General features: G+C 39.5%; 1 protein-coding gene across 3 annotated transcripts; it reads right to left on the bottom strand.

Moving 5' to 3' along the window:
* Positions 1-4,434: 4,434 nt before the first annotated feature.
* On the bottom strand, positions 4,435-17,770 carry PGAP4 (post-GPI attachment to proteins GalNAc transferase 4). 3 transcript variants are annotated; one of them, XM_058170155.1, is made up of 2 exons: positions 17,703-17,770; positions 4,435-7,377 (listed from the first exon to the last, which is right to left on the bottom strand). In XM_058170155.1, the coding sequence occupies exon 2, from the start codon at positions 7,324-7,326 to the stop codon at positions 6,073-6,075; it is 1,254 nt and encodes a 417-aa protein (XP_058026138.1). In that variant the 5' UTR covers positions 7,327-7,377; positions 17,703-17,770; the 3' UTR covers positions 4,435-6,072. The 3 variants fall into 3 exon arrangements, with proteins under 3 accessions (XP_058026138.1, XP_058026139.1, XP_058026140.1); XM_058170156.1 differs by having other exon boundaries at positions 17,611-17,734; XM_058170157.1 differs by lacking the exon at positions 17,703-17,770 and adding an exon at positions 17,516-17,641.
* Between the last annotated feature and the right edge of the window lie 22 nt (positions 17,771-17,792).

The raw sequence follows: 17,792 nt of genomic DNA, 5'->3' as shown, positions 1-17,792 counted from the left end.
ACTGGCTATATCAAGGAGGCACAGATAATGAAGTCAGAGCAGGGCTCCTAGGACACTCATTATCTGCACTAACATGAAAGCTGGAACTCACTTGCTCATAAGCCCTCCTCCCTGTGCCTTTTACGTACCTGCTGGGCTCTAACATGAGTTTGGTGGTATTGTGTAAAAGGTCCATGTTCAATAATAGCCCAACTGACAGGTCACAGAAGAAGAGTGGCTGCATTGAATAAGAATAGTAATAGAACTCACTCTCATTTTACTCTGTACACTTATCACCTCTCAAGTGAACCTGAATGACAAGTTACAGGCATGCTGACTGTAACATTTGGAAAGCGCCTCCCCATTTCCCCCATTAGTTAGGCAATTTTGTAGGTGACTAAACCCACCATTCTAATCTATCTTAATTCATCCAACCCTATGTTAAGGATTGGTGGTTGTAGGAAAACTGGGTAGGAGGAGAAACCAAGCCAGGGAAATCCACCACTCCCTTTCCTTAAGTTGGCTCATAATAAGTACATAAACATCAGTTGCCATTTTCATTGCTGCAGCAGAGCTGGAATTGACAATGGGGACAATGCAATTTATGCTAGCACACTTTTCAGTTAGTCAAGAACTCATGGGTGGTACTTGAATTTGGCTGTAAGAAAAAGCTCTCAGCTATTGTGGTTGCAAGCCACGTTTATGCCTTAGTAACTGCATCAGCCAATGATTGTTTATTGGATAAGCAACATTTGAGTGTAAATCCTGTTGGTGTTTGATATCTGACCTCATTTGTGTGAAAAATGAGCATTCTAAGAAGTCAATAGAAATTCAGATGAGTTTTTATCAATTATTTTCAGGTAATTTGGGTAGTTTGGGTGGAATAGTTTGGAGGGCCTTCCTCATTTAGGATAGTATGTTTGTTTATGCATTTAGGTGTATTAAGGACAGTGTTATTCCTAAGCAGATGTCATATGTATAGGCTTAAGAATAACATCATTCATTCCTCAAAGTTTCTATAATTGTCCTTTTTTTAATTCATATTTTTTTTAACTCAATGATCTGCTCATGCTGTCTGTAGTTTAATATACTGCCAACCTTATTGTGGCTTTTGATGATTGTGCAAAAGCCTGCATGTTAACAAAGGGTATGTCACACAGCTACACTGTGTCCTGGGGAAAATGCAATTCTGATGCAGTTCAGAGAAAAGTTTTTTAAATGGAACCATTATGTTCATTGCATGAAAGATAGCTGGTGGTTGTATCAGCAAAATCTCTCTGAGGTTTACCTGGTTAGTTGCACTGAAAGGTGAAAGCTCAAGAATTTTGTTAAACAATATCTCAGTTTTAATGCAATCTCTCGGTGGCCTTGATCACTAGTCTGCTCTTTCTCTGAGAGATGCAATGTTTGCTAAGTTACTGACATTCTCTCTCCACAGTTGAAAAGACAAACAAGCAGGAACTTTAGCCACCAGACGCAGTAAGGGACCCTGAAGTTTTGGTCAGTAAGACACCTTCACAAAGCCTAACTGTTTCTACAAGACTTCCCTTTGCCTCATAATAGCATTAGCCTTATATACCGCTTCACAGAGCTTTACAGCCCTTTCCAAGGTTGTTTACAGAGTCAGTATATTGCCCCCAGCAATCTGGGTTCTCATTTTACCGACCTCAAAAGGATGGAAACCGAGTCAGCTTTGAGCTGGTCAGGATTGAACTCCTGGCAGTCGGCAGAGTTTGGCCTGCAATACTGCATTCTAACCACTGCGCCATCACGGTTCTCGAAAAGTTGCACAATGTAGAACATTCTCCTCTTGATTTGATCCCCTCCTCTAATTTAGATCAGTTAAGATTCCAGAGTTTTAATTCAATCTGTCATATGTACCTAAAGACCTGCTGCTATATAGACCAGAAATCCCAAATCTTTTTTTTTTCCTTTTTGCTCATGGCTGCCTCAGCTTCATGTACCTCTATGGCTGCCTCATAGTTGCTTTTAGCTGGAAGTATTTTATCTTTTGCACTATTTATTAATTTAAACGGTATCATAGAAGACTCTGGCACCACAGAAATGTGCCATAGGAAATATATGGGCATGTTGAGAACCAACAAACTGGACTGTTTGTGCTTCCTATGCAGGATTATGATTTCCTGGGATCAGGAATCTAGAAAGGACTATTTTCATTGTTGCCCTTAGTGTGATTTAGTTTTGAAAAGAAGCTGGAAAAATGGATTTTTAAAAATATATTGAGAATCTAGGGCAGGTAGCATGTAATTTCATAAAGAATCTCAGCATTCTAAGACTTTCCTAGAGTTGGTGCATTGGGAAATTAGATTTCTGACCTCCCCCCACCCCCTTGTACTTATGAAGGGATTTACTGCAATCCCGCAAAGATGAGAAATCATAGTGAGAATTTGTCCAGACAGGAAAAAAACCACGTTTTATATCAGGTCACCTTCATGCAAGGTCTTTGCATCACTCTCAAATGGTTGCCTCATCTCTTTGACTCTATGCTATTGCTTCTGTCATCTGGCCAATTGCATTAATCTCCAATAACAACTGAAGTTACTATATTGCTGTTGTGAAACACTGACATTGTGTAGGGCTGTGCGAAAGCTCATTGATGGAACCTTGTGCAAAAACCCATTTCTCAGTTCCTGAACTCAAACTTCAACCTCTCCCTTCCAACCCAAACCCAATATGCTATTATTCATAATTTTTATTAACAATTTATTATTAAAATAGTTAGCTTCCCGGGCACTGTTCTGTGGAATACTAAGTTTTGTAAGAGCCTGATGGGATTTCTATGAAAGACTAAAGGGAAAAAGATCATTAAAACAAAGCAAATGTTTTATCTCTAGAACTTTGGCTCTTGATCAGGGTTTTTGGGATAGATAGACAGACAAAAATAGGTTAAACTATGTGGCTCAAAATTTCAAACAACTTTGGGGAGATTGAATAAAAATAGTTGTATGCTGAGATTTTTTTTGTCATTTTAGATCATTTAAAAAACAATTCGTTTTTTTTCTTGTTGTAATTGTGAGCTCCTTAGTCATATATAGAATAGAATAGAATAGAGTTGGAAGGGACCTTGGAGGTCTTCTAGTCCAACCCCCTGCCCAGACAGAAAACCCTACACCACTTCAGACAAATGGTTATCCAATATCTTCTTAAAAATTTTCAGTGTTGGAGCATTCACAACTTCTGCAGACAAGTTGTTCCACTTATTGATTGTTCTGTCAGGAAATTTCTCCTTAGTTCTAAGTAGCTTCTCTCCTTGATTAGTTTCCACCCATTGCTTCTTGTCTTGCCTTCAGGTGCTCTGGAGAATAGTTTGACTCCCTCTCCTTTGTGGCAACTCCTGAGATATTGGAACACTGCTATCATGTCTCCCCTAGTCCCCTATAAGATAGACTGCCTTTAAATTTACTAAATAAAGTGTCCTCATCTGTTCAGTACCAAAGCTTATGAAATCTTATGACCATAAAAGAGAACAGTCTGCTAGGACAGTTTCCATTATATACTACAACCCTGGATATTTAGGTAAGACCCTATATGTGGGGGTGTGATATGCTACTTTCAGTGGTAGAACAAGCCATACTCAAAACATTCTTAATTTGGTGCATTTAGTTTGGCAAGGAATAGGTTTACCTTAGTTTTGCACCGTTCTTACAATCAAATAATTTTGAAAACATTTAACATTTGTTTCCACGATAATGCTAACATTTGTTATGGTGGCACCATGCAAGCCCCACTCTTTTATATTTGTGTTGCAAAGCACTCCGGATATCTACATCTAAAAATGAGTTTGAATCAAATAGTTGTAAAGCACCAATATGCTCGTTAAAAAAAAGTCATTTTAAAAAAATGACTTACATTTTTGTAAGTTGTGTTTTTTGAGCTGCTGCATTGCCATGAGAGATTCTTACTAAATACCCTGCTGGTCAGTCCCTACCCAGTTTCTGTGTCCTAGGTGTATAGGGCTGACTTGATAGGCTGTGTCCTTTTGCTGTCCAAAGGATTCAGTGCCTTGCCTGTCAGCCTTTATCCACTTGCATATGTAGTGATTAACAGACAGGGTGCTCAAGAGCAAAGCTTATTAGAAGTTTGCAAAAGCTCACAATAGTCCAAGCAATTGTCAACTAAAAAATGTATGTTATCAAATAACTAATACAGAGTCACTGTATTAGTGAGATGGGTGGCATAGAAATTCAATCACTCAATTAATCGATAAACAAAAAACTAAATAAATTGATTCTGATCAGCTGTACTACTTAGCTGTGTTGTGTAATGCTTCTGACTGGATCCCCCAGAGATATTTTTGGAGCATGAATTGTTTCTTTGTACATGGATGCCCCTAGAAACCCCTTACTATCTTCCACCCCCTTTTCTAAAATTACTGCATTGCAATAGCAAGAACGTTGGAACAATATTTCAACTTTTCCAAGAACCGTATATGGATGATGGTGCATTTATTCTTTAATTTATTTCAACTGAATTCTCATGGAAAGAAAAATACATTTCTTGGTTCAAGTTTCTTTTTCAAGTAGGGTGGAAAAAGCCATGCTCTTCTCACAGATTCCCAGAGTTAGAGGACGAGGAAGAAAAATCTTCCCTATAAAAGTGTTTATGTATCATCTAAGTAAGGCACTTGTTTTTTTTTTAATAAGCCTATTAACAAGGAACAGTATGAGTAATATGTGAAGTAGGAGGTAGCAAATGCAGAACAAATGAAGAAAAATGAGAATGTTACATTTCCTTCAGAATGGTTTTGAATGGTGCGCATTTGATTTTTAAACAGAACATTTCAAAAGAAAGCAAGAGATTGGGATGGGCAGTTGTAGAAAATATTTCCAGGGTTTTCTGTCATGGGGGAAACAAAATGGAAAAGAAATGGTAAGAAACTGATAAGACAAAAATTAGCTGGCAATTGACAGGGCAATTCTAATTCACAGAAAGAGAGTTTTAGGATTAAATTTTTCTGGTGAGCAGCAAATTCCAGAAATTTGTTAATGGAGTGATTTGAGCATTTGGTATATAAGATATACCAGCAGGGTAACTAATATAGGAGACAAGAATAAATAGGGCAAGGGAAGAGCCACAAGGGAAGAGCACAATCCAACCTTCGGCAGCTATGGCTGTGTCCACAATATTAGCATCATTAGACTTTTCATTGAATCTAATGGGACTTTTTATTTTCTCAGCCATGCCAACTCTGACATAAACTCAGATTAGGATGTTGCACAATTCAGCTATCTCCAACCATTTTAGCTGCTTCAAATTGAGTGACCTTACCTTGTTGCTAACTTAAAAGTTTCTACATGCAAGGAGGGTTTGCCATTTGCAAAGTTATATTCAGGAAGTATGCACAAAAGCATACTTAAAAGTGACAGAGATGAAAGATTTGAAACAAGAAAGAAGTAAACTTTAAGATAATCACAGCCATAACACCTTAGCTGAATATGATTATTTGTCTTTGAATGTACAGCAGTCTTTCCCAAGCTGGCATCCTTTTGATCGGTTAGGACTGCAAGCCGCCAGAAGACCGAGGGGTAGTGTTGGCAATTTAGCAGCTAACATATCTCAAAGGCATCAGCTCAGGAAAGATAGACTAAGGCAATTAAAAAATAGTTTCTCTTTTCAGTTAATGCTTCATGATAATGGGAAAGAACCATTTAAAATAATTTATAAGTTGATGCAGAAAAGCTAAAGCACCATCTCTGGTATTTCTACCAAACTTAGGAACTCTTGTTCATTATCTGTAACCTATAAATCAGAGCTAACTTTCACAACCTAGAATTCGTAAGACCAAATTACTACCAGCCACATTGGCTGGGATTTTTGGAATTAGTACCTCACAATGGAAGGGCATCGTATAGAAGGCTGATTTAGAGCTATTATATACTCTTTTTTTTTTACACAGAATGCTAGAAAACTTGAATTCCAAGCTTACTTCTCGAGAACATTAGTGACTGTAATCAATCGATTTGATTCAGTCCCCAGCTTGCAATTGAAGATGACTTAGCTCAGCAAAACTTAGTAAATTTTTTGTGTTGAGCTTTTGTTCATCTGTTTCATTCCTTAGGAAATATTGAAAAGTCAAAGCAGCTCTGGCTTTTCATTGATCCTGACAGATGAAAACAACCCCACATGCCTCACCAGATTGGGCTCAACCACAAATGCGTGCTCGCCCTTGGTACGCAGCAATGAATAAAGAGCAATATCTTTGGCAAAACCTAAGTGACACTGAACGTCTTTCATGTAACCCAATACACGGTGTGCTGAAGGAGCAGAGAACACCATGGCCGGAGTGCAGCATTCGGTCACAGGCACAATGTTGTAGAAGGATGGCGCCAGGCGTCGAAGCTCCAACAGATAGTGGCGCCCAACCAGCTCTACTAGCAGCATGCTATACAGGGCAAAAAACAATACGATGGACCAACTAAGGCTGGAGCGGCTGGATGCCCATGAGTAGATAAAGCCCAAGAAGGACCCTGAAACCATGCCTAATCCAAGCCATTCCAGGATCCTCATGGGTTCTGGATTGATATAATGTTGAAGTCTCTCTGGATGGTACAGTTTGATATAGAGAGCATTTCGGAGGTGGGGCTTTGAGAACCGTGTCTGTAACAAGTGATGGAGGACTGGAAAGAACTCCTCTTCTGGGAGGGTATCATCTTCCACTAACAGGACATATTCTGGTCTATACAGCTGAAGTGATTTCTCAAGGCAATAGGTGTAATCTTGCTTCTCCTTCTCAAAACGGTTTGGAAAGAGATCCAAATTTTCCTGACCACTATAGTGGTTCACCACAGGAAAGAAAGTGGCAAGCAGCTTAGCATCCTGGTGGCTGCTGGGATCTGTTTCCACATTACAGAGTAAGAGCTGATGGTGCTGGCAAGCAGGGCCACATTCCTGGAGCAGACGGTGGAAGCGGGCTGCTACTTGAAGGACATAGTGGAGTTCCGGGCTCCTTTGAACAGTAATTATAGTAATCAGCAACCATGGCTGCAAGGCCTCTTTGGTCAACTTCTCTGATGTATTCTGCAGTCGCTCAAAGTATCGGAGAGCACTCAAACCCTCCTCTTGGTTCTGCTTTAAAAAATGTTGGGTCATTGAGTTTAGGTACCAACCACGCATATAGAAATAAGAATGCAGGAGATCTCGGCAAGTGAAGGGAGCGATCACACCAAATGTCACAACACTCAAGACAAGGAATTGCAGGCATGGGCTGGACCAGCGGCATAGCCGGCCCCAAGGCAGTAATCTGTGTGAGAACATGGCTGCCGCATCTGCAGTTCGAGAGTCCTTTGGTTTTTTCCTGCGTGCCATTTGGTCAGCCTCTTGCTTCATGCAACAGATTGTGCAGGGGGACTTCTAGTAAAGTCATGATTAGAACCAATTCTGTAAAAAGTAAAGAAAAGATATATATAGAGAGATTTCATGCCTGATGAAAAAGTAGTTGTACTGAAAGCTTTCATTTAAACAATATTTTGCATGATTGCTACTCCCTCTTAGAAATTCATTTTAAACAATGCTGACCGGTTCATATCCAGCTGATCTGTTGCAGATTTAATAGGCACATTCACATGCCATTAAATTGAAATCAAGGTCCATACTGTTCCCCCTTCTCCTTTTAATTTGGCTTTAGAACCTCTTGCATTAAGTAGAAATACTAAAATACTTAATGGAATTGCAATAAGGCCCTGCTATAAGCAGACAATATATTGCACTCATTGAGAATTTCAATTCCTAAACTCATTTCATGAGTTTTGTTTTCCTATCTGATTACTCTTGTTAATTAGAGAAATTATATTAGATGCCACTGGGGCACAACAGTAATTTTGTCACATACGTGGATGGAATTTTTACATTGTATTTGACTCCTTTATGTAAGTATTTTCAAGAAATTTTCTCAACTAGCAAATACAAAACAAATCCATTGTTTTCATGTAAAGGAATTCCAGATATTTGTTCTCAAATTCCTTTAGAGTATTTGTGATTAACATGAATTAATTCTAAAGGTGTTTGACTCTTTGAGAGGCCTTTCTATGCTTCTTTCCTACATTATATTTTTACAAGACACTGAATAAATTACTCTAACAAGGTCATCCTGTGAGATTCTCATTGTATTAATTATAATTACCTTAGGAATTTAACTTTCAATTTTATCGCAAGGCATTTATTTTAGATTTGTCACCACTTACCTTTAGTACCATGCTCCTTTTTAACTCATGGCGAGATTTATTGTTAGAACCAATTTAAATCCTGTCAACTATGAGGATATCTCTCTTTGTACTGGGTTCACATGCAATATTTATATTTCATAATTTAATATTTTATATTTAATGTTCATACCAAAAATATTGGCTCACAGATATATAGCTTGAGCCTTTTATATATAAAAGTTTAAAATAGTGGGCAATTCTATTTGATAGGTAAACTGGGCCTCTCATAATATATGATTACTTTGAATCAATTCAGTTATAAGGAAGCTTTTTAAAAAATTTCTGCAGTATTAAAAAACAAGCTTGCTTTACTTCAAAGCACATCTTGAAGTTTACTCATGATTCAGCTCAAGCTTTTATTATTTAGTCTATTTGATCTAGATGTTACTGCAGCTTCTGGAGTTTTAACAATGGTTGCAAGTTAGAATAGAATAGAATGAGCTGGAAGAGACCTTGGAGGTCTTCTAGTCCAGCCCTCTGCTCAAGCAGGAGAACCTATACCATTTTAGATAAGTGACTGTCTAGACCAGTGATGGCTAACCTTTCCTGGACTGAGTGCCCAAAGTGCGCATGCGTGCAAATGTGTGCATGCACCCAAACCCCCAAAATGCAATGTGTGCCCCCCACACATGCTCGCATGCCCCCGCATGCGTTTGTGCCCCCCACATACATCCTGCTCCATGTGCATGTGCGCATGCCCCCCAGCATGCACGGCCAACCCTCCCACACACCCTGTGTCCCCACACATGCGCATGCCCCCCAGCATGCACGGCCAACCCTCCCACACACCGTGTCCCCACACATGCGCATGCCCCCTGCACATGTGTGCACATCCCCCCTGCACATGCCCAGGCCCCCACACAATGCGCATGCATGCATGGCAGAGCTGAAGTGGGGCGACGATTCACGTGCCCACAGAGAGGGCGCTGCGTGCCACCTCTGGCACATGTGCCATAGGTTCGTCATCATGGGTCTAGACTCTTCTTAAAAACATGCAGCGATGGAGGGCCTACTTGTTGGTGCTCCTACTTGTTAACCTAATGACATACCCAGTTTCTTTGATCACAAATCTTATTGTTTTTAAAAATTAACCATGTATGTTAAATAGTGAACAAAAATATAGGTATATCTCTAAATCTGCTCCATCAGAAGTATCACTTCTGCCATCTAACACTAAAGACAATTACAAGTCTTTTTAAATGAAAATTCTTCCTTCCTTTCAGAATGGATTCTAACCAGAATTCAATAACAAAAGATGAAACATTCCTAGAAATATTCAGTAATCGGTTAAAAGTGGCTTAGAAATAATTTAAAAATTATTTGACATATTATTTTTAGTTCTTTAAACTGTTCATCCTCCCTCGTCAGGGTATAAGCTCTAATGAACTGAAAGGAACCTACTTTTAAGTATAAAATTCTGCTGTAAAGAACTTTAAATAATAAGTAGGATGATTAGTGTAGTACCTAAATATGTGCAATGTTCTATATTTTTCAGGGTATACATGTTTTAACTTTCTTTGGATAATAAATACTTCTTTATCCTAAGTGTTAATTATGGAAAATGACTAGTTACAAACACACACACACATATAAGTATATACAGAATAATTCTAAACAGGAAGCAAGCATTAGAGAAGACTCAGAAAAACATAAGGACTACCAATGAAGATGGAAAAAGGCAGGTGGGGCAGGTAAGCAGTTCAGAAATATATGTCAGAGACACTGCAGGAAAATACATAAGTACAATCACAAGGAAGTCCCTCAGGATGGGTATAGGAGTAGGAAAATGGGGTGGAAGGAGGGGGCTGCTAGTTTGCTTCAACATTCATTTTGTTTTACCTTTATTTTATAGCCCTTCTTGAATTTTTGACAGTTGCAAGCTTTATTTTACCTATCTAGTAAGATAAACTACTAGACTAAGCTAAAGTCCCTCACAAACGTTTGTCCTGTAACTTAACACAAGTTAAATAGCCTTGGACAGAGAGCTCTTTGTCTACATCAGGCTTGTCAAACTCAAGGCCAGCAGGCTGGATCCAGCCCACTGAGTGCTTAGATTGGCCTGCGGGGCTGGCCTGGAAACAAGCAAACGACCGGTCTGCGGTGCCATAGCAAAAATGGAGCTCGGGGAGGCCATGTGTCCCATTTTTGGCTGCAACGGCCTCCTGCAGCCCTCAGCTAGCATTAATTGAGCTCAGGAGGCCCACACATGGCCCCTGGACTCCGTTTTCACTGGGAGATGGCCGCAGGAGGCCATTCAGGCTGAAAACGAGGCACAGGGTGGCCTCAGGCAGATCTCAGGGAAGCCTTAGCACTTGGTCACCACAGGTGTCCCCGACAAGAGTCCTGTGTCACGCCCACCATGGCCATCACCCCACCCCCACCCCCCGGCCACACCCATGCTCCATTGTGTCAAACACAACCCTTATGTGGCCCTCAATGAAATTGAGTTTGATACCCCTGGTCAACCTTGATGACATATTTGTACAAGGCAATATAAAAAGGGAAAATTAATGGGGTGTAAAACAATGAACAACAAGAGGAATGTCTGTGGGAGAACAGGCTATGTTTTCAAGGAAATGTAAATGATTAGAGAAGAATAATTTACCATGAAAACACATGCTATGTTTGTAATAGTACTAAAGTTTGCAAAGTACAAAGAAGCATGAAACGAGAAGTTGTTTTTTGGTTTCTGGGAATTAAAAGCCAGGTGGAAGCTAATATTCCACAGAAGAAAAATATCTTCCCGACAGGATTATTGTTTGCATTTTGAATCTGTGTTTTCACCATACTTACATTTGAGCAGTTATAACCATCACTTCTTTCTTTATTTTGATTTCACTATATGTACTTTGTTAAAGAAAGTCAATTTTATTTTAAATCTTGGTTCAATTAAACATTCCAATGGCAGGAAAGACATATGGCTTTAATTTCCTTTCAACTGGATTGCAGAAGGGAAATAATGTGAGGTGTTTTTTTTTGTTTACATTTATACCCCGCCCTTCTCCGAAGACTCAGGGCGGCTTACAGTGTATAAGGCAATAGTCTCATTCTATTTGTATATTTTTACAAAGTCAACTTATTGCCCCCCCAACAATCTGGGTCCTCATTTTACCTACCTTATAAAGGATGGAAGGCTGAGTCAACCTTGGGCCGGGCTCGAACCTGCAGTAATTGCAGGCTACTGTGTTCTTAATAACAGGCTTTTACCAGCGTGAGCTAAACCGGCCCCTTCTATTGAAGCTTGGCCCAAGTGGCTGACATTTTGTTTTAACATTGTTAAATTCTACAGCAATATTTCTCAATAATTTTACCAATAGCAGGTTACTCAATCCTAAAACAACTAAATATATTTTGATTGCTTTATATTGGTTGGATGTTTTGTTCTAACATTGTTAAATTCTACAGCAATATTTTTTAATAATTTTACCAATAGCAAGTTACTGAATCCTAAAACAACTAAATGTATTTTGATTGCTTTATGTTGGCTGGAAAATCCAAGAACAGAAACTCAATATATTTAATACAAGCTTCAGTGGTGAAAACTAAGGGTAGAAGATAATTAGCATATATAGGTCAGATTGTTATGATCCAAAACTAATTTTAAGAATGGCCATCGCTAATAATGCAGTTAAATAAAGTTTTCTGATTTCATTTCCCTCTAATCTCCCTCTAATGATTAAAGTATCACACTATATTCTTTTTCTAACAATAATTTAAACATTACCTAAGCTGTTGAGTCATCTCTGACTTTTTTAGAGACTTTTCATGGCAATAAAATTATTATTTCCTTTATAGGAGTTTGTTCTCTGATATAATGCTGCATTAGAAATCTACATTAGGGTTCCCACAGCACACTGAATCACAAATAAACCTACCATAATATCTTTTTCTTTCATACTGTGTGAACCTAATTCATGTGTTTATTTTATAGGTGCTTTCTGAACCCAGAATATTGAGCTGAGAAAAACATGGTATACCACGTCACATGAATGCATCACAAGTTTCAATCAGTTTGAAAATGATACGCCACAAAACTTTTCCTACTCTGGCCCACCATTTTTAATAGCATACTGGAATGAATTACTTACATTGCTTTTCTATTCTCTAAGGGCTGGCAAACTTTGCGGCTGATGTGTAAAAACTGTTCAAGGGAAATGTGGTATTAGAAGATACGCAGATAACTTCCAGGCTACAAAAATTAATTGATTAGGTGAAAATGTGTAGGCTAGAAAAAGGGAGGTTTTTTGCGGAAAGAATATATACTCAGAATGGGAAAAACAAAGAATATGAAACCAATGTTTTCTGCATAGGAAATTAATTTGTTCCAATGCCCAAAGCAGTGGAAACGCATTGAAGGAAGACATCTTTTCCCAAAGAAAAGACAAAACAGACAATATGCGCTCCATGGCATAGGGCCGGGCTACTTACGGGACCGCCTGCTGCCACCGATTGCCTCTCACCGACCCGTGCGCTCTCATAGAGAAGGACTCCTCAGGGTGCCGTCGGCCAGGCAGTGCCGACTGGCGACACCCAGGGGAAGAGCCTTTTCTGTGGGGGCTCCCACCCTCTGGAACGAGCTTCCCCCAGGACTTCGCCAACTTCCTGACCTTCGAACCTTCCGCCGCGAGCTTAAGACACATCTATTTATTTGCGCAGGACTGGACTAGGATTTTTAAATTTTATATTTGGTTTTAAATGGGGTTTTATTGTTTATATTTCTATTTTAAACATTTGGCCTATTGAATAAGTTTTTAAAATCAATGTTTTATTCTGTATATATTTATGTTTTTATCTGGCTGTAAACCGCCCTGAGTCCCTAGGGAGATAGGGCGGTATAAAAGTACGAACAAAAGTACGAACAAATAAATAATAAACAAGGGTATGTGCTCTTTCCAACCAGTTTTCCAGTTGTTAAGACTTCAAAAAGTGCTCTGGTGATGCCAGTAAGAATATTAATAAACCATCATTGTGAATAAATTTGCCTTTTTTTATCCCTCTATTTAGGAAAGCAAGGAAAAAGTCATTTTTATCCTAAATGTGCAAACTATTTCCCTATTAAAAGGAAAAAGATTCATGCAAATGAACCAATATCTACACATCTCTTCCGCCAAAGCATGTACATAATTTACATAATGCATATATATACAACTGGTGCCAATGAACAAAACTCATTTCCTTGCATCTCCTGCACTGCTAATGTTACCTGGTACAGTAATGTGAAACACTTCATCCAGAAATGGGAAAGCCTTGTAGATAGATATTTCTGCTACAGGGTTTTAAACTCGCAGCATCACATTGTTGTCACATGACATATTGTGACTTTCCCCACTTTGCTAAACCAGGGTAGGTATGGCCAGTGCGTGACACATCTAGCCAGCAGGCTACAAGTTTGACACTCCTGTGCTACAACTATTCTTCTTGCATGAATATTAATGACAACCTATCCTACAACCAGTGTGAAATATAAACCACCAATAAACTGTGCATGTGGATGGAAAACAACAAAAGGTTGAACTTCAACATCTTCATCAATGACTTGGACGAGGGGATAGATGGGGAACTCATCAAATTTGCAGATGACACCAAGCTGGCAGGAATAGCCAACACTCCAGAAGATAGGCTTAAGTTACAGAAAGATCTTGACAGACTTGAACATTGGGCGCTATCTAACAAAATGAAATTCAACAGTGAAAAAAGTAAGGTTCTACATTTAGGCCAAAAAAACAAAATGCACCAGTACCGTATATGTGGTATCTTGCTCAATAGTAGTACCTGTGAGAGGGATCTTGGAGTCCTAGTGGATAACCATTTAGATATGAGCCAGCAGTGTGCAGCAGCTGTTAAAAAAGCCAACACAGTTCTGGGCTGCATAAACAGAGGGATAGAATCAAGATCACGTGAAGTGTTAGTACCACTTTATAATGCCTTGGTAAGGCCACACTTGGAATATTGCATCCAGTTTTGGTCGCCACGATGTAAAAAAGATGTTGAGACTCTAGAAAGAGTGCAGAGAAGAGCAACAAAGATGATTAGGGGACTGGAGGATAAAACATATGAAGAACGGTTGCAGGAACTGGGTATGTCTAGTTTAACAAAAAGAAGGACTAGGGGAGACATGATAGCTGTGTTCCAATATCTTAGGGGCTGCCACAAAGAAGAGGGAGTCGGGCTGTTCTCCAAAGCACCTGAGGGTAGAACAAGAAGCAATGGGTGGAAACTGATCAAAGAAAGAAGCAACTTAGAACTAAGGAGAAATTTCCTGACAGTTAGAACAATTAATAAGTGGAACGACTTGCCTTCAGAAGTTGTGAATGCTCCAACACTGGAAATTTTTAAGAAAATGTTGGATAACCATCTGACTGAGATGGTGTAGGGTTTCCTGCCTAGGCAGGGGGTTGGACTAGAAGGCCTCCAAGGTCCCTTCCAACTCTGTTGTTATGTTATGTTATGTTATGAAATATGATTCAACTGATGAGACAGATATATTCCTTAGACTATACAAATAGCGACCTGTCATGAATAATGAACACACTAGAAATAATTTTAAAACATAGTCACACAAAAATGTTAACAACTATTGATATTAAAAGATTAAAAGAAAGCTAAAGAGAGAAACTAAAGTGTTCTTTCATTGTATCTTCCAAAGAGGAAGCCTACAGAAAAGGTGATAAAATGCTGTACAATCAGGCCAGAAATGCACTAACAAGGGAGATAAGAGCAGCAAAAAGAAGCTACTCTGAAAAGCTAAAGAATCAATTTTCAGCAAATGAACCAGCAAACATGTGGAAAACTCTTAAAAATATCACCGGCTATGGCAAACCTCCTTCCCAGGCTGAAGGTAATCAACAACTGGCAGATGACCTGAATGAGTTTTACTGCAGGTTTGAAAGGAAACTACAGCCACCTATCTCCACAACCCCCATCTCAGACACAGCAACAACAGCCAAGCCTCCGACAACTGACCCCATTTCATTGGGTTCACAACCCCTAGTGATCACAGAAAAGGAAGTGCAGGACCTATTTCACAGACAAAAGCCAGGAAAAGCGCCAGGCCCAGACAAGATAACTCCTTCTTGCTTAAAAGTCTGTGCTGACCAATTGGCCCCCATCTTCACCCATATTTTCAATAAATCACTAGAGATGTGCTATGTTCCTTCTTGCTTCAAACGCTCTACCATCATCCCAGTGCCGAAGAAGCCCACCATCAAGGAACTGAATGACTACAGACCAGTTGCTCTAACATCTGTAGTCATGAAAACCTTTGAAAGGCTAGTGCTTTCCTACCTGAAAACCATCACGAATCCGCTTTTAGACCCCTTGCAATTTGCATACCGAGCAAATAGATCAACAGATGATGCTGTTAATATGGCTCTGCACTACATCCTACAACATCTTGAGTCTCCAAAGACCTATGCAAGGGTCCTTTTTGTAGACTTTAGTTCAGCATTCAATACCATCATTCCAGACATTCTTCTAACTAAGCTAAACCAGCTACAGGTACCGGAACAGACTTGTAAGTGGATCACAAGCTTCCTAACAAACAGGAAGCAGCAGGTGAAGCTAAGCAAGATCACATCAAATACCTGTACAATTAGCACAGGGGCCCCCCAAGGCTGTGTGCTCTCCCCACTTCTCTTCTCTCTGTATACCAATGACTGCATCTCCAATGATCCATTTGTTAAGCTACTGAAGTTCGCAGATGACACAACAGTGATTGGTCTCATTCGAGACAATGACGAATCCGCATATAGACGAGAGGTCGAACGACTAGCCTTGTGGTGCAACCAAAACAATCTGGAACTGAACACACTCAAAACCGTAGAAATGGTGGTAGATTTTAGGAAAAACCCTTCCATACTTCCACCTCTCACAATACTTGACAACACAGTATCAACAGTAGAAACCTTCAAATTTCTGGGTTCTATCATATCGCAAGATCTCAAATGGACAGCTAACATCAAAAACATCATTAAAAAAGGACAACAAAGAATGTTCTTTCTGCGCCAACTCAGTAAGCTCAAACTGCCCAAGGAGCTGCTGATCCAGTTCTACAGAGGAATTATTGAGTCTGTCATTTGCACCTCTATAACTGTCTGGTTCGGTTCTGCAACCCAACAAGAAAAACACAGACTTCAGAGGATAATTAGAACTGCAGAAAAAATAATTGCTACCAACTTGCCTTCCATTGAGGACCTGTATACTGCACGAATCAAGAAGAGAGCCGTGAAAATATTTGCAGATCCCTCGCATCCTGGACATAAACTGTTTCAACTCCTACCCTCAAAACGACGCTATAGAGCACTGCACACCAGAACAACTAGACACAAGAACAGTTTTTTCCCGAAGGCCATCACTCTGCTAAACAAATAATTCCCTCAACACTGTCAGACTATTTACTGAATCTGCACTACTATTAATCGTTTCATAGTTCCCATCACCAATCTCTTTCCACTTATGACTGTATGACTATAACTTGTTGCTGGCAATCCTTATGATTTATATTGATATATTGATCATCAATTGTGTTGTAAATGTTGTACCTTGATGAACGTATCTTTTCTTTTATGTACACTGAGAGCATATGCACCAAGACAAATTCCTTGTGTGTCCAATCACACTTGGCCAATAAAATTCTATTCTATTCTATTCTATTCTATTCTATTCTATTCTAGTAACTTTTCATATGCTGCCACATGTGACTCTAAGACAAAACAAGCAGCAAATTAGTCATTAGTGTTATTACAGGTCATCCTCGCTTAGTGTCTTGTGCAGTGACCACTAAAGTTACAACAGTGAAAAAAACAATTTTGCAACCGATCCTCACATATACAACCATTGCAGCATGCCATTCAGGCACCTCACAACTGGCTTGCAACAAGCAGAGTTAATAGAGGAGGAAGAAATAAAGTTCCAGTTAGCAACCAAGTTGCTAGTTCCTATTGCAGTCTCAAAAGCGTGGACTATATATAGGTAAAAACTGTAATTATCTAAAATGTACAGATATTATACAAATGCGAATGAAACAGATGTCTGGCTCAAATGGGCTCTCCTTCAACTTGTCGTACTGGGAGAAACTGGAAAGCCCAATACTTACTTTCAACTCTATTTCTTGGAAAAAGGGAAACTGAAAGAAAAATGAAAGAGGGGAGGAAAGAAAGGAAGGATTCTCCTCCTCGCAGATTTACTTGGAAAAGGTGTGAGCTACACCTTGTTCCTTCCAGACTGCAATCCACACCAGCCACCGGGGACAGCCGAAGCCTGTTTAAAGCACTACGAAGTGGTATATAAGTCCAAGGGGTATTGCTACCACCTACCTTTCGAAGGATGGATACATCCTATACATGCACCTAAGCAATCCAATTACATGTGTTCAACATCAGATACCGTTGAAAAGGCTCTTTGGCTTCACCTTTTGCTCTGCTTCCCCTTGATGATCCCCATGTCTAGCTTTGTTTGCAAGGTATCTCAGGGCGACCTTCTCCTATCCTTGCTTAGGCTTACCTGGGCATAGAGAGCAACATGTACACCGCCACCAGACCGCCGAGAAAGAAACGGAAGGCGGATATATCAGGAACGGAAGTTACTGGCCGT

Source organism: Ahaetulla prasina, chromosome 2, assembly GCF_028640845.1.
Source record: "Ahaetulla prasina isolate Xishuangbanna chromosome 2, ASM2864084v1, whole genome shotgun sequence".
NCBI lineage: Eukaryota > Metazoa > Chordata > Lepidosauria > Squamata > Colubridae > Ahaetulla > Ahaetulla prasina.
The sequence above is the reverse complement of the archived record's forward strand: the minus strand, read 5'-3'. Positions and strand labels throughout refer to the sequence as shown.

Bases quoted from the DNA above. Each gene is read 5' to 3' on its own strand.
- PGAP4 (XM_058170155.1), bottom strand. From the start codon at position 7,326: ATGAAGCAAGAGGCTGACCAAATGGCACGCAGGAAAAAACCAAAGGAC.